This window comes from Amblyraja radiata, chromosome 16, assembly GCF_010909765.2.
Source record: "Amblyraja radiata isolate CabotCenter1 chromosome 16, sAmbRad1.1.pri, whole genome shotgun sequence".
Lineage (NCBI taxonomy): Eukaryota > Metazoa > Chordata > Chondrichthyes > Rajiformes > Rajidae > Amblyraja > Amblyraja radiata.
This window is the reverse complement of record NC_045971.1, coordinates 106745-130123: the sequence shown is the minus strand read 5'-3', so window position 1 is coordinate 130123 and position 23379 is coordinate 106745. Positions and strand designations below refer to the sequence as shown.

Genomic DNA, 23379 nt, shown 5'->3' with positions numbered 1-23379 from the left:
TAGTCCTTACCTTTTACCCCATCAACCGTCGCATACAACACATAATCCAACAAGGTGAGAAGATGCAGCTCAGTGGTGCTTTGTTTACACTGAGTTCTGCCTCCATCAGTGTGGGTGGTCCAAGATTAAGGAGTTTCAGCCTTGGCCACCATCATGTCCCCCTGCAGTAGTTCAGATTTAGCACATCACCAGTGGAAATAAATAACACTTTATCTCTGGATTAAATGGAAATTGTTTTATAAATAAATATCATTCGTTTTTCAAGCTATTTTGGTCACTAACATAAAATAGCGTTAAAGGTAAAACATGATACTGTCTTGAAATCTAAAAATTTGTTTTCATTATTTCAATGTACTGCTCAAAAAATGACTGAAATGTTGTAAATATTAACATTGTATAGCACAGTATAGTGGCTAGAAGGTGAGACATCTTGGAAAAAGTTACTCTTCAGTAAAATCACATACCACCTTCCTGCCTTTTGGATTTTAAAGAAAAATAATGACAAGTTAAAAATGTCAATTGGACTCGAAGTGGTTCACATCTAGTAATCAAACTGATGTCCTTAACTTGAATCCAGTCCGGGTACAAGAATTAAAAGCAATCAATCTTTTACTCCATCAGCTTCAACATCATTATTTGAACTAATATGTGTTCATGTCAGGTCTCTGGAAGTTTGCAGTGTATAACTCTTCTCCCAGTCCACCTCCGCAGTACGAGCTTGCTAACTCAATGTAGCTGACCATTTAATTGTCGCAGTACACTGACCACGATCTCCCGCAGAGTCTGAAACAGCAGAGGTGATACAAGTTAACTCATCCCATGATCAGAACTACGTAGACTGCAGTAAATTAATCATCACCTTAATCTCCGGCTATTGGAATACAGACAATGCTCACCAACGCCTCTACTTCTACAGAGTTTGCGATTTGGTGCATAATATTCTATTCAACCAAGACAGGTGTACAGTAGAGAGCATATTGACTGGTTGTATTACACCTGGTTTTATAATTTGAAGACTCAGGAACAAAAGAAGCTTCAGAATATGGTAGATATTGCCGTCTATCACGGATATTCACCGACCTTGATCAAAGTAATCTACAGGAAGCGTTGCCTCAAAGCAGCCAATGGTGGCAGAGTGGCATAGCTGGTAGAGTTGCTGCCTCACAACGTCAGACCCAGGCTGCTTTTGTAGAGTTTGCACGTTCTCCCTGTGACTTCCAGGTGCTCTAGTTTCCTCCCACATCCCAAAGCTTGCAGGTTAACTGGCCTCTGTAAATTGCCATTAGTGGTGCAGGGAGTCGATGAGAAAGTGGGATAATGTCGAACTAGTGTGAACAGGTGTGTAGGAAAGGACCGCAGAACCATGGTTTATACTGAAGATAGACACAAAATGCTGGAGTAACTCATCAAGTCAGGCAACATCTCTGGAAAAAGGAATAGGTGACGTCTCAGGTTGGATCCAGAGGTTCTTGTTCATCAGTCAATGAAAGTAAGTAGGAGCAAAGAGGTTCTTCTGCAGTTTGCAGGGCCCTATTGAGACCACACCTGGAGTATTGTGTGCAGTTTTGGTCCCCTAATTTGAGGAAGGACATTCTTGCTATTGAGGGAGCCCAGCGTAGGTTCACAAGATTAATTCCAAGGATGGCGGAATTGTCATATGCTGAGAGAATGGAGTGGCTGGGCTTGTATACTCTGAAGTTTAAAAGGATGAGAGGGGATCTTATTGAAACATAAGATTATTATGGGGTGTGGACACGCTGGAGGCAGGAAACATGTTCCCGATGTTGGGGGAGTCCAGAACCAGGGGCCACAATTTAAGAATAAGGGGTAAGCCATTTAGAACGGAGACGAGGAAATACTTTTTCTCACAGAGAGTTGAGTCTGGAATTCTCTGCCTCAGAGGGCGGTGGAGGCCAGTTCTTTGGATGCTTTCAAGAGAGAGCTAGATAGGGCTCTTAAAGATAGCGGAGTCAGGGGATATGGGGAGAAGGCAGGAATGGGGTACTGATTGGGGATGATCAGCCATGATCACATTGAATGGCGGTTCTGGCTCGAAGGGCCTACTCCTGCACCTAGTCTATTGGAACCCTTCTTCAGACTGAAAGGGCACGTTTTCTATCTATCCTTTGCGTAAACAGGTGATTTGATGCTCGACATGGATTTGGTGGGCCGCATGTTTTCATGCTGAATCTCTAAGCTAAACTAAATATGATCAAAAACCCACACCACCCTGGCCACGTTCTCATCGTGCTGCTACCATCGGTCAGGAGGTGCAGGAGTCTGAAAACCGTGACCTCCCAGTTCAAGAAGAGCTCCTTCCCATCAAACATCAGGCTCTAGATCTACCCTCGTACCTCAGCACAAACTCCTGTGGACTTTGCACGACTACGGTAGCACTACATACGTTAGCTTGCAGTATCATGGTCTGTTTTAGCGACAACAATTGATCATTTATATTTATTTGTGTTGTTGCGTTTAATGGGCCTGTTTATCTGCAGCAAGTAAGAATTATCCATAGATAATTCCCAGTTTCATTACAAACTAGGGAAGTGCATAGTACCAGTTACAGATCTCATGCTGGTGCTGTTGAATGCCCACTGAAGATGGCAACACACAACCCTCCCTCAGCAATGACAAACACTTGTTTACGTCCCTGGGTCCATCAGAGTTGTTTCTACTGAAATCTACAGTCATGCAGAATGTTCCACCATGTGCTTTAGATTGTAATCTGACCTGTGGTTTGCAGTGTTCCTCAATCCAGTTGAAAACACAGGCTGACAACTCCTGAAAACTGGCCACAGAGATGCACGCATTGAATGACTGGAACAATACGTCCATGATGTTTTGAAATATACTGAATTTGACTTGATCAGTTACTTGATCCTTGCCTTGTAGAGGATTAGTCTGATGGGCTTTGACAATCTGTTCATAATTCCTGTAAACACATTGACAGGTTTATGATCATCGCTGATCAAAAGTACTGGACTCATCTTTATACTTTCACTTGCCATTAATCAAAAATTAAAAAAGGGGTAATGTTTTGTATGAATATCCAATATATGAAAATTATCAGAGAACATAAATCCTGAAGTGAGTGCCTGAAATGGGAATAAAATGCAAACAGCTGGATGTATCCAGCCCCTGCATCTGCTGAAAATCACGGTCAGCTTTACTCCAGCACCTTCACAGAACAGAGAACACTACAGGACAGGAACAGGCCTTTTGGCCCCCAATGTTCATGTCGAACATGACCTCATCTGCCTGCAAGTGATCCATATCCTTCCATTTCCATGTGCCTATCTAAAAGCCTCAAACGCCACTATTGTATCTGCCTCTAGCACCTCCCTGGCAGCACGTTCAAGGCACCCACCACCCTATAAAAAACATGCCCAGCACATCTCCATTAAATTTTCCTTATAAATTATGCCCTCTAGTATTGGACATTTCCACTCTGGGAAAAAGGTTCCGACTGCCTACAGGAACAAATTAGTGGAGTGGCTATTACTAGGGAGAAGGTGCTTGGGAAGCTGGAAGGGCTGAAGGTGGATAAGTCACCTGTACAGGATGGACTGTACCTTAGAGTTCTGAAAGAGGTGGCTTTAGAGATTGTGGAGACATTGGTAGTGATATTTCAGGAATCACTAGAGTCAGGAGTGGACCCAGATGATTGGAAAATTGCCTATATTACCCCGCTGCACAAAAAGGGAGCAAGGCAGTAATGGGAACTCTAGGCCAGTTAGTTTGACCGGTGGTTAGTAAGATATTAGTCCATTTTAAAGGATGAGGTTATACAATACTTAGAAGTTCATGATAAAATAGGCTGAAGTCAGCATGCATTTGTGAAGGAGAGGTGTTGCTTTGACAAATTTGCTGGAATTCTTTGGAGAAATTAATAGCTGGACAAAGGAGAGTCAGTAGATGTTGTTTACTTAGATTTTCAGAAAGCCTTTGATAAGGTGCCACATGTGACCTGCTAAGGAAGATGGGAGCCCATGGTATTAAATGGCACATATTAGCATGAATAGCAGGTTGGCTGGATGGCAGACAACAAAGACTGGCAATAAAGGGAGGTTTTTCTGGTTGTCAGTGACCAGTGGAGTTCCGCAAGGGTCGGTGCTGGGGCCGCTACTCTTCACGTTCTATATTAATGATTTGCACGAGGGGATTGAAGGCTTTGTGGTAAAGTTTGCGGATGATACGAAAATAGGTGGAAGGGCAGGTAGTGTAAAGAAAGCAGGGACTCTGCAGAAAGACTTAAGACAGGTTGGGAGAGTGGGCAGTGAAGTGGCAGATGGAATATAGTGTAGCAAAGAGTGGAGTCATGCATTTTGGCAGTAGGAATAAAGGCGTAGACTATTTTTTAAATGGGGAGAGAATCCAGAAATCGGAGATGCAAAGTGACTTGGGAGTGTTGGTGCAGGATTCCCAAAAAGGTAATCTGCAAGTAGAATCGGAAGGTAAATGCAATGCTATCATTTATTTTGAGAGGGCTAGAATACAAAAACAGGGATGTGTTGTTGAGGCCTCTATAAGGCACTGGTAAGGCCGCATTTAGAATATTGTGAGCATTTTGGGCCCCATATCTGAGGAAGGATGTGCTGGCTCTGGAGAGGGTCCAGAGGAAGTTTACAATAATGATCCTAGAAATGGGTAGGTTAACTTATGATGAGCGTTTGTTGGCGCTGGGCCAGTTCTCGCTGGAGTTTAGAAGGATGAGGTTGAACCTCATTGAAATATACCAAATAATGAAAGGCTTGGATAGAGTGGATGTGGAGAGGATGTTTCCGCTAGTGGGAGGGTCTAGGACTAGAGGTCACAGCTTCACAATTAAAGGATGTTCTTTTAGGAAGGAGATGATGCTGCGGCGACCATCAGTGGAAATTTTTTATAAGCCAGAGACAGGTAAATTCTTGATTAGCACTTTAAACTAGAGACTTTAAACTAGAACGGTTGGGGGGAGGGATTCAAATAGAGAAAGCTAGCAGACAGTGTGTGAGGCAGGAGGCAGAGAAGGGAAGCACTCAGACCCAACATGTAGGGGGGAAAGAAGAAAATAATAATAAACAGAGAATAAGAGGTGGTGGGGTTCTTAAATGTGTGAGCAGAGAGACAGAGGGGTGTAAAATGAGGGTAGAAGCAATAGGTAACAAGGTAAAAAGTAAAAGTGGCAGGCAGACAAATCCAGGGCAAAAATCAAAAAGGGCGACTTTTCAACATAATTGTATAAGGGGTAAGAGCATTGTAAAAACAAGCCTGAAGGCTTTGTGTCTCAATGCAAGGAGCGTTCGTAATAAGGTGGATGAGTTGAATGTGCAGATAGCTATTAATGATTATGATATAGTTGGGATCACAGAGACATGGCTCCAGGGTGACCAAGGCTGGGAGCTGAACATCCAGGGATATTCAATATTCTGGAGGGATAGACAGAAAGGAAAAGGAGGTGGGGTAGCGTTGCTGGTTAGAGGGGAGATTAACGCAATGGAAAGGAAGGACATTAGCTTGGAGGATGTGGAATCGATATGGATAGAGCTACGAAACACTAAGGGGCAGAAACGCTAGTGGGTGTTGTGTACAGGCCACCTAACAGTAGTAGTGGAGTTGGGGATGGCATCAAACAGGAAATTAGAAATGCTTGCAACAAAGGTAAAACAGTTATAATGGGTAACTTCAATCTACATATAGATTGGGTGAATCAAATTGGCAGGGGTGCTGAGGAAGAGGATTTCTTGGAATGTATGCGGGATAGTTTTCTAAACCAACATGTAGTGGAACCAATGAGAGAGCAGGCTATTCTGGACTGGTTATTGAGTAATGAGGAAGGATTAGTTAGCAGTTTTGTTGTGCGTGGCCCCTTGGGCAAGAGTGACCATAATATGGTTGAGTTCTTCATTAGGATGGAGAGTGACATTGTTAATTCAGAAACAAGGGTTCTGAACTTAAAGAAAGGTAACTTTGAGGGTATGAGACATGAATTGACCAAGATTGACTGGCAATTGATTCTTAAAGGGTTGAGGGTGGATATGCAATGGAAGGCATTTAAAGACTGCATGGATGAACTACAACAATTGTTCATCCCAGTTTGGCAAAAGAATAAATCAGGGAAGGTAGTGCATCCGTGGATAACAAGGGAAATCAGGGATAGTATCAAAACAAAAGATGAAGCGTACAAATTAGCCAGAAAAAGCAGCCTACCAGAGGACTGGGAGAAATTCAGAATCCAGCAGAGGAGGACAAAGGGCTTAATTAGGAAAGGGAAAATAAATTATGAAAGAAAACTGGCAGGGAACATAAAAACTGACTGCAAAAGTTTTTATAGATATGTGAAGAGAAAGAGATTAGTTAAAACAAATGTAGGTCCCTTGCATTCAGAAACAGGTGAATTGATCATGGGGAACAAGGATATGGCAGACCAATTGAATAACTACTTTGGTTCCGTCTTCACTAAGGAAGACATAAATAATCTGCCGAAAATAGCAGGGGACCGGGGGTCAAATGAGATGGAGGAACTGAGTGAAATCCAGGTTAGCCGGGAAGTGGTGTTAGGTAAATTGAATGGATTAAAGGCCGATAAATCCCCAGGGCCAGATAGGCTGCATCCCAGAGTACTTAAGGAAGTAGCCCCAGAAATAGTGGATGCATTAGTGATAACTTTTCAAAACTCTTTAGATTCTGGAGTAGTTCCTGAGGATTGGAGGGTAGCTAATGTAACCCCACTTTTTAAAAAGGGAGGGAGAGAGAAAACGGGGAATTAGAGACCAGTTAGTCTAACATCGGTAGTGGGGAAACTGCTAGAGTCAGTTATTAAAGATGGGATAGCAGCACATTTGGAAAGTGGTGAAATCATTGGACAAAGTCAGCATGGATTTACGAAAGGTAAATCATGTCTGACGAATCTTATAGAATTTTTCGAGGATGTAACTAGTAGAGTGGATAAGGGAGAACCAGTGGATGTGTTATATCTGGACTTTCAGAAGGCTTTCGACAAGGTCCCATATAAGAGATTAGTAAATAAACTTAAAGCACACGGTATTGGGGGTTCAGTATTGATGTGGATAGAGAACTGGCTAGCAAACAGGAAGCAAAGAGTAGGAGTAAACGGGTCCTTTTCAGAATGGCAGGGAGTGACTAGTGGGGTCCCGCAAGGCTCAGTGCTGGGACCCCAGCTATTTACAATATATATCAATGATTTGGACGAGGGAATTGAATGCAACATCTCCAAGTTTGCGGATGACACGAAGCTGGGGGGCACTGTTAGCTGTGAGGAGGATGCTAGGAGGCTGCAAGGTGACTTGGATAGGCTGGGTGAGTAGGCAAATGCATGGCAGATGTAGTATAATGTGGATAAATGTGAGGTTATCCACTTTGGTGGCAAAAACAGGAAAGTAGACTATTATCTAAATGGTGGCCGATTAGAAAAAGGGGAGATGCAACGAGACCTGGGTGTCATGGTACACCAGTCATTGAAAGTAGGCATGCAGGTGCAGCAGCAGTGAAGAAAGCGAATGGTATGTTAGCATTCATAGTAAAAGGATTTGAGTATAGGAGCAGGGAAGTTCTACTGCAGTTGTACAGGGTATTGGTGAGACCACAACTGGAGTATTGTGTACAGTTTTGGTCTCCTAATCTGAGGAAGGACATTCTTGCCATAGTGGGAGTACAGAGAAGGTTCACCAGACTGATTCCTGGGATGTCAGGACTTTCATATGAAGAAAGACTGGATAGACTCGGCTTGTACTCGCTAGAATTTAGAAGATTGAGGGGGGATCTTATAGAAACGTACAAAATTCTTAAGGGGTTGAACAGGCTAGATGCAGGAAGATTGTTCCCGATGTTGGGGAAGTCCAGGACAAGCGGTCACAGTTTAAGGATAAAAGGGAAATCCTTTAGGACCGAGATGAGAAAAACATTTTTCACACAGAGAGTGGTGAATCTCTGGAACTCTCTGCCACAGAAGGTAGTTGAGGCCAGTTCATTGGCTATATTTAAGAGGGAGGTAGATGTGGCCCTTGTGGCTAAAGGGATCAGGGGGTATGGAGAGAAGGCAGGTACAGGATACTGAGTTGGATGATCAACCATGATCATATTGAATGGCGGTGCAGGCTCGAAGGGCCGAATGGCCTACTCCTACACCTATTTTCTATGTTTCTATGTACAGGTGTCAGAGGTTATGGGGAAATGGCAGGAGAATGGAATTAGGAGGGAGAGATAAATCAGCCATGATTGAATGGCGGAGTAGTTTTGATGGCCTGAATGACCTAATTCTACTCCTATTCCTCATGACCTTATCATATCGGTGATCTCATGGTTTTATATACTTCTATCGTCTCCCCTCAACCCCCAATGTTCAAGAGAAAACAATTAAGTCCATCCAACCTCTCCCTGTACCTGAAACCCTCAAAATCAGACAGTATTCTGGTAAACCTCTCCTGCACCCTCCATATTGTTCCTGTAATGGGGTGACTGGAATTGCATGCAATGCGCCAAATGCTGCATCATGACTTACTTATTCTTATATTCAATGTTCCTAGCAATAAAGACAGACATACCATATGTCTTCTGGGACCTTATCAAAAACCTTACTAAAATCCATATATACAACCATTCTACCTTCATCAATCTCCTGTCGTATTAACTTCATATACGGTGATTCTCATAATTGTGAATATCCAAAAATCTGTCAACTTGTGACGTACTCAGTGACCAAACCTCTCCAGTAGAAGTCCTTACCTTCATGAAGATTTTTTAGTCCTGGATAGGTAATGCTATTTATGATTGGCCAAGATCAGCTACGATTGAATGTCATGGCAGACCTGATGGATCGAATGGCCTAATGCTGCTCATAGTCATCCAGCATGGAAACAGGCCCTTCGGCCCAACTTATCCATATCCCTCTAAACCTATCCTATCCATGTATCTGTCCAAATGCCATGATAGTCCCAGCCTCAACTACCTCCTCTGGCAGCTTTTTCCATATACCCACCACCCTTTGTGTAAAAAAGCCACCCCTCACGTTCCTATTATGTTCCTATGTCTTATGAACATATTTTAAATTATGACAGGTTCTCATCACACCAACATTCTGAACATTTCAATGAGATCAGCTCTCTTTTCAGAGACAGATACAGCCCTTTGAGCCACCAAGCGGTCGCCGACCATTTATCCACAATAAAGTCAGAGTAATTGGTCTGATCAACAGTCATAGCGTGGAAATAGGTCCATCGGCCCAATCTTCCCACTGGATTACGAGCCTGATAATAGTAATATATTTTTGCTGCTAAGAGCTGTCCATGTATGGAAGTAATCAGGATGGCTGAGGTAAGAGGGGAGCATTTATCGTGAAAAATCCTTGGATTCTTCCCTTTTCTGATTTATAATCACTGTTACACAGTGCAGACCATTCAGCCTATCAGATCCCGGCCTGTTGAGAGCAGAGCTAGCGAGCCTAAGCCCACCCTCTGACTAACCACAGATAGTCTCGCTATCAGACTCCTCATGTGCGCAGCAGTTGGTCTAGAAGAGATTGCTGAACCTTACGTTTTCATGATCTTCAGAGCCATGACGTCTTTGCGTAGAGTGGAGATCTCTTCATCTTGCTTCTTCTTCTCTTTGTGCAGAAACTGGATGTAATCGATAGCTGCAAGCACAGAACAAGTTCACCAAGTATTACTAGATCCCACAATGGGGATTCTGTCCCAGCTTCCTGACGAACTTGATATGTGGAAGATTTTGTTTACACGCATAAAAGATTTCTTGTGTAGGAGGAAACTGTAGATGCTGGTTTAAACCGAAGATAGACACAAAAAGCTGGAGTAACTCAACGGATCAGACAGCATCTCTGGAGAAAAGGAATAGTTGACGTTTCAGATCAAGACCCTTCTTAGGTCTCAACCCGAAATAACACCTATGCCTTTTCTAGAGATGCCAATTGACCTGCTGAATTACTCCAGCTCTTTGTATCTCGGTCCATACTTTAGACATAGAGCACTTGCCTAAAGGATGGATTAGTAAAAGAAAAAAGCCCAAGGAAATACAATAATCTCTACCTTCAGGGCCTTGCTTGGTTAATATTTTGTTACTGTGCACCTCATATTTCACTTGGCAGCAGTTTGAATATTGACTTCTCTAACTTCAAGTAACCCTTGCTTTCCCTCTCTCTCTCCATCCATTTCCCCATCCTTGTTCTCCGACTAGATTGACTGTCCTGATTAAATTGTACTTTGTACGCCTAGCTAACAATGATCTATTCTACATTTTCCATGAGCTTCATCCCTTTCATCTATCGTTTTCACACCTTATCTCATTTTCCTCTCCGCTGACTCTCAGTCTGAAGATCTCGACCTGAAACATCACCCATTCAATAGACAATAGACAATAGGTGCAGGAGGAGGCCATTCGACCCTTCGAGCCAGCACCGCCATTCAATGTGATCATGGCTGATCGTCCCCTTCAATAACCCATCCTGCCTTCTCCCCATATCCCCTGACTCCGCTATTTTTAAGAGCCCTATCTAGCTCTCTCTTGAAAGCATCCAGAGAACCGGCCTCCACCGCCCTCTGAGGCAGAGAATTCCACAGACTCACAACTCTCTGTGAGAAAAAGTGTTCCTTCTATCCAGAGATGCTGCCTGTCACTCTTAGTTACTCCAGCATTTTGTGTCTTCATTTGGTATAAACCAGCATTTGCACTTCATTCCTACACATACTGAATTTAATGATTAGCTTTGTGATGTTCATTTGTTTTAACATTAAATCCTTGATCATCATGGAATATCGACATTGCTGGCAGCACTGTGAGGGTATAACACTTTAGTCCAAATCAGCTTCATGCTCGATGGAGGGGAATCTGTAGATGGTGGTATTCCCATAAACCTGTTGCCCTTTGTGGTGAAAAAGAGGTGATAGGTTTTGAGGGTGTGACAGCAGTGCTGGGGGCTAACTGCATTACATCTCCAGTGGTGGCGGTAGCAAACATTTAGCGTGCTGGATGGACTGCGAACAATTTCTTTGGCCTGATTGGTTTTGAGATTGTTGATATTGTGGAAGCTGCACCTATCATGCAGCACAAATAAATGGTCCCCACTGGAAAAAGTACAGAGAAGATTTATGAGGATGTTGCCAGGACTAGAGTGCCCGATCTGAGAGGTTAGGACTTTGTTCCTTGGAGCAGGAGACTGAGCAATTTTCTCATAGATAGGTAGACATAGAGGTGTTTATGAGGAGGATAAAACAGTATTTTACCATGTGTAATTGACAACTAGAGAGCATGGGCTTAAGGCTAAAGGGGAAAAATATCATAGGAACCTAAGGTGCAGCTTTTTCCACAAAAACAAGCTTCCCTATGAAGTAGTTGAGGCAGTAGTAACGTTTAAGAACCATTTGTACAGATATGTGAATAGGAAAGGACATGTGCGGGAACATGGGTTGAGGTTGAATGCTGGTTGGATGGATGAGTTCCGTCAAAAGGTCTGTTTCTGTGTTGTTTGACTCAATGATACTGGAAATGTCTGCATTGGAAGTATGAAGATTTTTCTAATGTTAATTCATTTAATATTATGCTCAGTTTTTGTAAAGTTTTTGCACTTTCCTCAAAATCAGCTCAGTGCACAGGGTTAAAGAAAGATCACTAACACAGAAACCAATTCTGCTCAATAAAGATGTTGCGATCAAGTACTGTAGCAATGCGTGGAGGTGGGATTAAATGCACCAGTACATATGAAGGGACGGAATTATACATACTTTTCTGGAGAACTGTGGCTTTGCTCAGCTTCTGGGATCCAATTAAGGAATCTTGCATTTGGCATGTGGGGACGATTGACTGTAAATCGTCATATCCTTTCTGTGGACAGTGTTCACACAGTCAGTAACAATTGACCAAATTAGTTGTACAAAGGTTGACATTAAAGTTCAAAGTTCAGTTTCTAAACTCTGAATCTCACACCTTGATGGCATTCCGCCTTTTTTGTTCGGCCTGCGTGTGAGCTTGTCGCCGTCGATCTTTGTACGTCTCTTTATAAGCTGCTTCCTGCCTGTAGTCACTATCTTCATCATCTGCATTTGGGGAACAATCATTGTCTGTCATGCATTCAGCTACAGAGGAAACAAAATGTTTCAATTGCTTTGTTAAAGTGCTTGTGTTTGTTTTTTCTATGTATCAATCAGATTCTCATGAATATTGATGTTAGGCTGCACAGAGCAGGCACCAAGAAATCTTTCTGCTAAATTAGCAACTAGTACTGTTGGCACTTTAGTTGAGAAAATGTGAAGTCAAGCAAACAGCCGCTGATCACAGTCTGAATGATGCCCGAATGGAGTCAATGAACAGCCCATCAAAGCCTCTGATTCATTTGGCCATGGGTACGTGGAGAATGGTGACAATTTAACATGAACAAGGCTGGCATTGACGTGGAGGGCAGCAGTTATCGTTCTATGTCCTATGATTCTGATATCATGAAATGGGAGGGAGAGGAGCCTGAGGTTGTGGTACATATAGGTACCAACGGCATAGGTAGAAAAAGAGAAGAGGTCCTGAAAGAAGAATTTAGGGAGTTAGGTAGAGAGTTAAGGAGAAGGACTGCAAAGGTAACAATCTCAGGATTACTGCCTGTGCCACGCGACAGTGAGAGTAGGAATGGAGCGAGGTGGAGGATAAATGCGTGGATGAGGGACTGGTGCAGTGGGTATGGATTCAAGTTTCTGGATCATTGGGACCTCTTTCGGGGAAGGTGCGACCTGTACAGAAAGGACGGGTTGCACTTGAACTCGAGGGGGACCAATATTTACTTGAGGGGGAGATTTGCAAAGGCTACTGGGAAGACTTTAAACTAGAACGGTTGGGGGGAGGGACTCAAATTGGGAAAGCTAGCAGTCAGTGTGTGAGGCAGGATGCAGAGAAGGGTAGCACTCTGACCCAAAATGTAGGGGAGAAAGAAGAAAAAGACAATAAACAGAGAATAAGAGAGGGTGAGTTTCTTAAATGTGTATATTTTACTGCTAGGAGCATTGTAAGAAAGGTGGATGAACTTAGAGCCTGGATTAACACCTGGAAGTATGATGTTGTGGCGATCAGTGAAACATGGTTGCAGGAGGGCTGTGATTGGAAACTAAATATTCCAGGATTTTGTTGCTTCAAGTGTGATAGAATTGGAGGGGCAAGAGGTGGAGGTGTTGCATTGCTTATCAGGGAAGATATTACAGCAGTGCTTTGGCAGGATAGATTAGAGGGCTCATCTAGGGAGGCTATTTGGGTGGAACTGAGAAATGGGAAAGGGGTAGCAACACTTATAGGGGTGTATTATAGACCGCCTAATGGGGAGCGAGAATTGGAAGAGCAAATATGTAAGGAGATAGCAGATATTAGTAGTAAGCACAAGGTAGTGATTGTGGGAGATTTCAATTTTCCACACATAGACTGGGAAACACATTCTGTAAATGGGCTGGATGGTTTGGAGTTTGTAAAATGTGTGCAGGATAATTTTTTGCAGCAATACATAGTGGTACCTACTAGAGAAGGGGCGGTGCTGGACCTCCTGTTAGGAAATGAGACGGGTCAGGTGGCAGAGGTATGCGTTGGGGAACAGTTCGGGTCCAGTGATCACAATACCATTAGTTTCAATATAATTATGGAGAGGGTCAGAACTGGACCTAGGGTTGAGATTTTTGATTGGAGAAAGGCTAACTTTGAGGAGATGCGAAAGGATTTAAAAGGAGTAAATTGGGACATTTTGTTTTATGGGAAAGATGTGGAAGAGAAATAGAGGACATTTAAAGGTGAAATTTTAAGAGTACAGAATCTTTATGTCCCTGTTCAGTTGAAAGGAAATAGTAAAAATTGGAAAGAGCCATGGTTTTCAAGGGAAATTGGACACTTGGTTTGGAAAAAGAGAGAGGTCTACAATAATTATAGGCAGCATGGAGTAAATGTGGTGCTTGAGGAGTATAAAGAATGTAAAAAGAATCAAGAAAGAAATTAGAAAAGCTAAAAGAAGATATGAGGTTGCTTTGGCAAGTACGGTGAAAGTAAATCCAAAGGGTTTCTACAGCTATATTAATAGCAAAAGGATAACGAGGGATAAAATTGGTCCATTAGAGAGTCAGAGTGGACAGCTATCTGCAGAGCCAAAAGAGATGGGGGAGATATTGAACAATTTCTTTTCTTCGATATTCACCAAGGAGAAGGATATTGAATTATGTGAGGTAAGGGAAACAAGTAGAGTAGCTATGGAAACTATGAGGATCAAAGAAGAGGAAGTACTGACACTTTTGAGAAATATAAAAGTGGATAAGTCTCCAGGTCCGGACAGGATATTCCCTAGGACATTGAGGGCAGTTAATGTAGAAATAGCAGGGGCTATGACAGAAATATTTCAAATGTCATTAGAAACAGGAATAGTGCCGGAGGATTGGCGTACTGCGCGTGTTGTTGTTTAAAAAGGGTTCTAAGAGTAAACCTAGCAATTATAGACCTGTTAGTTTGACGTCAGTGGTGGGCAAATTAATGGAAAGGATACTTAGAGATAATATATATAAGCATCTGGATAAACAGGGTCTGATTGGGAACAGTCAACATGGATTTGTGCCTGGAAGGTCATGTTTGACTAATCTTCTTGAATTTTTTGAAGAGGTTACTCGGGAAATTGATGAGGGTAAAGCAGTGGATGTTGTATATATGGACTTCAGTAAGGCCTTTGACAAGGTTCCTCATGGAAGGTTGGTTAAGAAGGTTCAATTGTTGGGTATTAATGGTGGAGTAGCATGATGGATTCAACAGTGGCTGAATGGGAGATGCCAGAGAGTAATGGTGGATGGCTGTTTGTCAGGTTGGAGGCCAGTGACTAGTGGGGTGCCACAGGGATCTGTATTGGGTCCACTGTTGTTTGTCATGTACATCAATGATCTGGATGATGGTGCGGTAAATTGGATTAGTATGTATGCAGATGATACTAAGATAGGTGGTGTTGTGGATAATGAAGTAGATTTTCAAAGTCTACAGAGAGATTTATGCCAGTTGGAAGAGTGGGCTGAAAGATGGCAGATGGAGTTTAATGCTGATAAGTGTGAGGTGCTACATCTTGGCAGGACAAATCAAAATAGGACGTACATGGTAAATGGTAGGGAATTGAAGAATGCAGTTGAACAGAGGGATCTGGGAATAACCGTGCATAGTTCCTTGAAGGTGGAATCTCATATAGATAGGGTGGTAAAGAAAGCTTTTGGTGTGCTGGCCTTTATAAATCAGAGCATAAATTGAGTATAGAAGTTGGGATGTAATGTTAAAATTGTACAAGGCATTGGTGAGGCCAATTCTGGAGTATGGTGTACAATTTTGGTCGCCAAATTATAGGAGAGATGTCAACAAAATAGAGAGAGTAGAGGAGATTTACTAGAATGTTGCCTGGGTTTCAGCAACTAAGTTACAGAGAAAGGTTGAACAAGTTAGGTCATCTCGGCACGGACTAGAAGGGCCGAGATGGCCTGTTTCCGTGCTGTAATTGTTATATGGTTATATTCTACATTCGGCTGAAATAGATTTTTGCATGATCAATGTTTATGGGAGAAAGATTAGATCTTATCAAATGGCGGAACAAACTTATTGTCTTATGTTTCTCACTGGGAAACAGGTAGTTGCGGAAACCTATAGATGGGAAGCCCCTGTGTGGTGGCCTGTGGGTGGGGCAGCAAATGAGTTTACACTCAGCTGAACTATGTGTAAGGTTGAGGTAATGTTACTTGAGTAACAGGCAAACAACCCCAGCCCCGTCCCTCCCACCCCCCCACCCCCCCCATCAACCACACCCCCCTACCCAGCCCCCTCCCACCCACCCCCCTCCCCAGCCCCCTCCCCAACTCACTCCATCACCCACCCACCCCCCTCCCCAGCTCACTCCATCTCCAACCCCCCCACCCACCCCCCTCCCCATCACCCCCTACCCAGCCCCATCTCTCCCAGCCAGCTCACCGCCCCTCCCACCACCGAGCCCCCTCCCAGACCGCACCCCTCAGCTTACCATATCCCTCACTCCCCAGCTCACCCCCTCAAATCAGTGAACCACCGGTTCCCTCACCATCAGTCCCACTGCGAGATCACCATCAATCACAGCTTACTATCAGTCCCACTTCCTGGGGAAAAGCCAACTACTGTAAGCCGTGCTTCACAATAAGATCAAAGTTGCTGACACTGGAGACTGGAAGCAGAGCAATGTGCCTTTTTACCTGTGTTAGGGACGGATGAGGCACTGGTGGAGCCGGTATTGGACGTGATGCTATTTGCTCGCGACCCTATGCTTCCTTTCCTGGTTCCGTCAGCGAGAAACACTGGATATGGGGGAGAACAAATCAGAGTGTTGAATGTATGCATCCCTCCATCATAGGGCCAGCCACGTGGCTGCAACTAAATCTGCTCTCTACATTTAATTAATTCATGCATTTGTACTTCTACAGGGTACTCAGGCAGCTGACCAGTTACAATCTGCAGTACAATAACTACTATAACGTAGAAATAGGGTAGATAATTTGTGCAGTGAAAGGTCCCAAACACAGTTATGTGCTGATGCCTCTGCATGAATATTGGTCTAAAATACTGGACTGACAATAGATGCAGTAGTAGAGGCCATTCTGCCCTTCAAGCCAGCACTGCCATTCAATGTGATCATGGCTGATCACCCCCAATCAGTACCCCGTTCCTGCCTTCTCCCCATATCCCCTGACCGCTATCTTTAAGAGCCCTATCTAGCTCTCTTGAAAGTATCCGGAGAACCGGCCCCCACTGCCCTCAGAGGCAGAGAATTCCACAGACTCAGAACTCTCTGTGTGAAAAAGTGTTTCCTCATCTCCATTCTAAATGGCCGATCCCTTATTCTTAAACTGTGGCCCCTGGTTCTGGACTCCCCCAACATCGGGAACATGTTTCCTGCCTCTAGCGTGTACAGACCCTTAATAATCTTATATGTTTCAATAACATACCCTCTCATCCTTCTAAACTCCAGAGTAAACAAGCCCAGCCGCTTGTGGTTGAGGGGTGGGGAGTTGGGTGGGGGGGGGGGGGGGGGGGGGGGGGTTGAGGGGGAGGTTTGGGGGGGGGGCAGGGATTGAGGGTGTGAGTTTTGGGGGGGGGAAGTTGGGGGGGGGGGGGGGGGGGGGGAAGTTTGGGGGGGGGGGGGGGGGGGGGGGGGGGGATAATTCTCTGCCCTGGTCATTCAGCTCAAGGCTGCTGTCTGTCTCCGTAACTACACTTACCGGGTTCAATACCATTGTCGCTGAACGAAGACTCGGTCTGTTTCAGGTGAAGATTCCAGGGGAGGGAGAGGAACAGACAAATGTACATTAAACAATATTCGCCCTTTTCCTGCAACAACTGTAACGTTCCCCTTCTCCCTCCTCGCCATTTACTCTCCTCCCCCCTCGATCCACAGACCCCCCTCTCCCTCCCTCTCCCCCACAGGCCCCACTTTCCCCCCCCCCCCCACTCCACACTCCCCCCCCCCCCCACTCCACACTCCCCCACCCCCTCCCCCCCCCCCCCCCACCCCACACTCCCCCACCCTCCCCCCCCACCCCCCCCCCCCCCCCCCCACTCCACCACCCTCTCCCTCACTCACTCCCCTCATTTTCTCACTTTAATTCCCGCTTCCTCGGCCCCGCCGCTCGGCTCCGCCATGACGCCCGCCTGACCTGTGACCCCGGGCGACGGCCCCCAGCGGCCGCGGGTGGAAGCGCAGAACCGCGACCCTTCGGCCCCTCAGCCCCTGAACCGCGTCCCGGACCCTTCACATGTTCACGGAAAAACTGCATTGTTGAGCGAGTTCCTGGCGAGAAGAGTTAGGGTCAGGTTATGATTATTGGGCAGTGAAACTAAATGCCCTCTGGTGTGGGAATGAACTGCAGATTCTGGTTTAAACCGTAGACACAAAATGCTGGAGTAACTCAGTGGGACCCACAGCATCTGTGGAGAGAAGGAGTGGGTGATGTTTCGGGTCGAGACCCTTCTTCAGACTGGTTACGATCGAACTTTATTTATCCCAGGAGGGTCAGTCTACCCCACGACAGAAGGGGAAGAGTTGTATAGTTTGATAGTCACAGGGAAGAAGGATCTCCTGTGGCGTTCTGTGCTGCATCTTGGTGGAACCAGTCTGTTGTTGAAGGTGCTCCTCAGGTTGACCAGTGCGTCATGGAAGAGGTGAGCTGTATTGTCCAGGATGCTCCGCAGTTTGAGGAGCATCCTCCCCTCCAGGACCACCTCCAGTGAATCCAACTCCACCCCCAGGACAGAGCCAGCCTTCCTGTTGAGTGTTGATCCTATTGGCATCTGCAGCCTTCGCCCTGCTGCCCCAGCACACAGCAGTGAAGAAGATGTCACTGGCTACCACCAATTGGTAGAACATCTGCAGCATCTCACAGAAGATGTTGAAGGAGCGGATCCTTCTCAAAAAGTACAGCCGGCTCTGTCCCTTCTTGTAGCGTTCCTGGACCAACCCAGTTTACAGTCCCGGTGCACTCCAAGATACTTGTACTCCTTGGTAAACCGCACATCCACACCATTGATGAGACAGGGGTGTTCCTCTCCTCCTAAAGCCCACCATTACCCCATAGTCTTGTTGGTATTGAGCTGCAGGTGATTCAGCCCATACCACTTAACAAAGTTGTTTACTTCATCTCTGTATTCAGCTTCCCTCCCCGATGCAGCCCACAATTGCAGTCATCTGAAAACGTCTGCAGGTGGCAGGATTCTGAGTTATATCTGAAGTCTGAGGTGTAGATGGTGAACAGGAAGGGAGAGAGGACCGTCCCGAGGAGCCCCTGTGTTGCTCACCACCGTGTCCGAGACACAGTTCTGTAGCCTGACGTATTATGGTTGTCCAGTCAGGTAGTTGGTGATCCAGGATACCAAATGCAGTGTCCACCCGCTTCTTTGTCCGTTTGCTCCCTAGCAGTGCAGGCCGGATATTGTTAAAAGCACAGGAGAAGTTAAAAAAACATGGCTCTCACAATGCTTCCCGGTTTATCCAGGTGAGCATAGGAAGGATGGAGCAGGTGGATGATGGCGTCAACCCTCATCTTTGTTTGGTAAGCAAATTGCAGGGAGTCCAGGTAGGGTTCAACCAGAGGTCACAGCCTCTCCAGGGACTTCATGACGTGTGAAGTTAGCGCCACCAGTTTGTAGTCATGGACGAGCTGGGCACGTCCTCTTTGCTACTGGGAATAAGGGAAACCTGAAATTAGAGAAATCAATATTTATACCACTGGCTGTAAGCTGCCTGTTTCGTTGAACACCTTCGCTCAGTTCGCCTGCACCTACCTGATCTCCCGGTTGCTAAACACTAACTCTCCTTCCTATGCTGACCGGTTGCGTCGTGGCTTGGTTCGGCAACTTGAGCGCCCAGGAGCGGAAATGACTACAAAAAGTAGTAAACACTGCCCAGTCCATCATCGGCTCTGACCTCCCTACCATCAAGGGGATCTATTGTAGTCGCTGCCTCAAAAAGGCTGGCAGCATCATCAAGGACCCACACCATCCTGGCCACACACTCATCTCCCCGCTACCGTCAGGTAGAAGGTACAGGAGCCTGAAGACTACAACGTCCAGGTTCAGAAATAGCACCGCAGATCCCATAGCGGAGCCAAGGTCAAAGGTCAAAAACTTTATTTGCCATTTGTGCTTACACACATAGGAACTCTTGTGCGGCTATTCAGAGAGTCAAGTTAAGTTAAAAATTAAAATTAAAAATTTAAAAATTTTTAAAAAATTAAAAAGACACACAGAAGACACATAGAGCATTGTAACTTGCACAAACACTATATCAGGACATCAGTTCATTTTGTTGTGTTTTGGCCAAGAGTCTCACTGTTGCAGGGAAGAAGCTCTTAAAAAAGCGTGTTCTATTTGTGGCGATTCTGTCCGCTCGTCTGTGCCTGAGGTTGTATGTGCAGTTTTTGTGTTTGAGCAGGGAGTGAGCTGGATGTAGTGTGTCTCTAATGATTCTCTCTGCTCTTTTTTGACAGCGCTGTGTGTAGATTGTGTCCATGGAGGGGAGTTCAGTTCTGATGATCCTCTCTGCAGTCTTTATGACTCTTTGCAGAGCCTTCCTCTCTGTCTGTGTGGTGTTTCCATACCACATCGTGATGCCTGTGGTGAGGATGCTCTCTACCAGTCCTTTGTAGACCTGGGTGAGAGGGCGACAGTGCAGACCAGCTTTTCTGAGCAGCCTGATGAAGTACAGTCTCTGCTGGGCTTTTTTCACTGTGGCTGCAGTGTTCAAAGTCCAGTTCAGATCTGATGTTATTTGTAGTCCCAGGTATCTGTACTGGGACTACAATATACTAGTGCGGAGACGGAAGCCGGTTATGGAAACATCCTCGTAAAAATCAAAGATCTTTGGTAAAAATCTTCCCCTCATTTTCTTTCTGCCTCACAATAAAAACCAAAAAGATGCCTATGTTCCTTCCACAGCGTGTGGGAAGTCTGGCCCAGATCAGCACGGCTGAGACGCCAGGGTAAAGTTGCGGGGAGGTTTGCAGTGTATTTTTATGTAAAGTTGTCCCTTGTCTGAGTCCGAAATAAAGTTTATCATTATATATAAAAATCTAAGACATAATCTAACTAAATTTAAAATTTTACATAGATTATATTAGTCAAAAACAAGATTGAACAAATTTTATCCAAATATATCCCCCATTTGTGATAAATGTTTATCCCAAAACGCAACTATAACGCACTCTTTTGTTTCCTGCATAAAACTTTATAGATTTTGGAGTGATATTTTTGAAATATTTACAAAATTATTTAAGATAAGAATGGAACCTAATACTGAAATGATTATATTTGGAGTAATGGAAGATGGGAATAAATTGAACACATCTCAAATTTTATTTTTTAATTATGGTTTAATAATAGCAAAAAAATTAATACTCACATTTTGGAAAAATACATCAATACCAACGCTTAAAATGTGGATTGCAAGCATGTTGGACACCGCACATCTTGAGGAAATGCGATTCCTCCTAATGGATAAATCAGACCAATTCATAACGAGTTGGTCTCCATTTGTCGTCTTTTTGGAATCATATGGTGCAACACAATTGTAAAAGCTAACTGTTTCAGGACTGGACGAGGGATGGTCAAGATTATAAATAATGATCTCCTTACTTCTTTTCTTTATATCTTATTCTCTTTTTCCTATTTTATTTTCAACTTTCTTCATTCATTCGTCTTTTTTCTTTTTCTTCACGCACTATATATCTCACGTCTTTCTATCCCTTACTATCTAATTTCTTTTTCTTATTCTTATCTTTCTTTATTATAACAAAAAAAAATAAGAAGCTGTACATAAAATGTATTATGAAAATATATATTAGGCACTTTGGTGCCATATGATTGTACTTACTTCTAATAAAATATTTTTAAAAATCAAAAAATCTGGAGAAATATATATGTGTGTGTTATATTATTATATACATCTATATCACATTCATATATGTGTGTATGTGTTCTTCCCTACACAATCTAATCAGTTGTACGGTCGCTGAATAAAACGCAACACATGAGCCATTTAAAAATAATTTACATTGAGGTACGCACTTTCAAGCTTTCCAAGCCGCAGTGTGTTCCTCCGTCCCGACCTCCGATCATCCCGGCGAGAGAGCTTGTATATCGGGCCGTCCATAGCAGCAACTGCGGAGGGTTCAAAGGCCCCGACCACGCGTGAACAAAGAGGAAGATGACTGAACTTTATTGCCTTCTATCACAGTGAGACATGTTGATTCCACTGTAGTGGATGTTTATGTTAGCTTGAAAGTGCGTACGTACCTCAATGTTTGGAAACTTCCCCTCTGTTATCAGACTACTTAACATGAGTTTGGTGTAGTCCCAATCTACCACCCTACCTTATTGGGGACCTTGGACTTGTTCTATGTAACACTAAATTCTGTTGCCAATTCAAGCCGTGGTGCATCCGCATAGGATGCCTTCTACAGTGCATGTGTAGAAGTTAGTAAGATTGTCGAATGTAGAAGGAAGCCAAGGATCCACAAACTTGTCTCCAACGATGCGCTGGTGGCGGTGGGTAGAGTTCCCTGCTGTACATTTCTCCAATAATCCGTCCTGGGACCAGCACGTCTATGCAATCATAAAGAAAGCCCATCTATGCCTCTACTTTCTTAGAAGATTCAGAATGTCAACGACCACTCTATTGAACTTCACAGTGTGTAGAGAGCATATTGGTTGCATCACAGCCTGGTTCAGTAACTCGAATGCCCAGCAACAAAGGAGCTTGCAAAAAGTGGTGGACACTGCCTAGTCCATTACCGATTACTGACCTCCCCACCATCGAAGGGATCTACAGAAGTCGCTTCTCAAAAAGGTAGCCAGCATAATCAGGGACCCATACCACCCTGTCCCCGCTCTCATTGGACTCCTGCCACTGGTAAGAAGGTACAGGAGTCTGAAAACCATGACCTGTAAGTTCAAGAACAGCTTCTTCCCCACAACCATCAGGCTCTTGAACACTATAGACATTAATTAACCTACGAATGATGAACCATCTTGGTTGCACACTTTTTGCAATGATGAAGGACCTCTTTAATTTATTGATTTTTTAAAGTATGAGTACTGTGTTTCCAGGCTGGTACACTGCTGCAAGTAAGAATTTCAGTGTTCTGTATTTGGTACATATGTCAATTAAACACCAGAGACTAATTAGAAATATGCCAAATGTCCTTAGTATTTCTTGTGCTTTCTTGGCTGTTTACTTAACCATAAAGCTGTTTTCTGGTGCATCTGACAATTCCACATTCTTGACTCTTGAGTTCTGGTTGCCCAGTTATGGGAGGAATGTCATCGAACTGGAAAGGATGCAGGAAAGATTCACAAGAACGTTACAGACATTGGAAAGCTCGAGGCACAAGCACAGAGTGGATAGTTACGGCTTTATTTCCTGGAGCATTAGATACTGAAGGTTGACCTTAGGGTATTCGAAAACTGGAGGGCACAGCTTTAAGGATAAGAGAATATTTTAAAGAGGAGCAGAGGGACAAATTTTTCACATTGATGATTGTGGGTATATAGGACAAGCTTCCAGAGGAGGTGGGTATAATAATATTTAAAGGACATGTGAACAGGTATATGAATAGGAATGGTTTCCAGGGATAAGATCAATCGCAGGCAAATGTAACGAGCTCAGGTAGGCAACCTGGTAAACGTGGACGAGTGGGCCAAAGGAGTTTTTCCATGCTGTATGACTGACTAACAAGTCACCTACATGGGATATTAACAAAGGCTTTGCATAGGTCAATGTAGACTACATCAACTACACTGCCCTCTAGTCTGAAGAAGGGTCTCGACCTGAAATGTCACCCATTCCTTCTCTCCAGAGATGCTGCCTGTCCCACT

The 23379-nt window shown here is 44.2% G+C and overlaps 1 protein-coding gene across 2 annotated transcripts; it reads right to left on the bottom strand.

The window, feature by feature from the left end:
• Positions 1–214: 214 nt before the first annotated feature.
• mlx (MAX dimerization protein MLX) lies at positions 215–17715 on the bottom strand. Of its 2 annotated transcripts, none has more exons than XM_033034808.1 (8): positions 17611–17715; positions 17232–17268; positions 16209–16310; positions 11938–12086; positions 11736–11835; positions 9535–9634; positions 2734–2935; positions 215–783 (listed from the first exon to the last, which is right to left on the bottom strand). In XM_033034808.1, the coding sequence occupies exons 1-8, from the start codon at positions 17650–17652 to the stop codon at positions 727–729; spliced, it is 789 nt and encodes a 262-aa protein (XP_032890699.1). In that variant the 5' UTR covers positions 17653–17715; the 3' UTR covers positions 215–726. The 2 variants fall into 2 exon arrangements, with proteins under 2 accessions (XP_032890699.1, XP_032890700.1); XM_033034809.1 differs by having other exon boundaries at positions 11938–12047; positions 17611–17714.
• Positions 17716–23379: the final 5664 nt, after the last annotated feature.

Bases quoted from the DNA above. Each gene is read 5' to 3' on its own strand.
- mlx (XM_033034808.1), bottom strand. From the start codon at position 17,652: ATGGCGGAGCCGAGCGGCGGGGCCGAGGAAGCGGGAATTAAA. The intron at 9,635-11,735 runs GTATGTATAATT...CTGTGCTTGCAG, and splicing joins AGCCACAGTTCTCCAGAAAA to CTATCGATTACATCCAGTTT. The intron at 2,936-9,534 runs GTAAGGTTCAGC...ATGTGTTTACAG, and splicing joins GCTCTGAAGATCATGAAAAC to GAATTATGAACAGATTGTCA.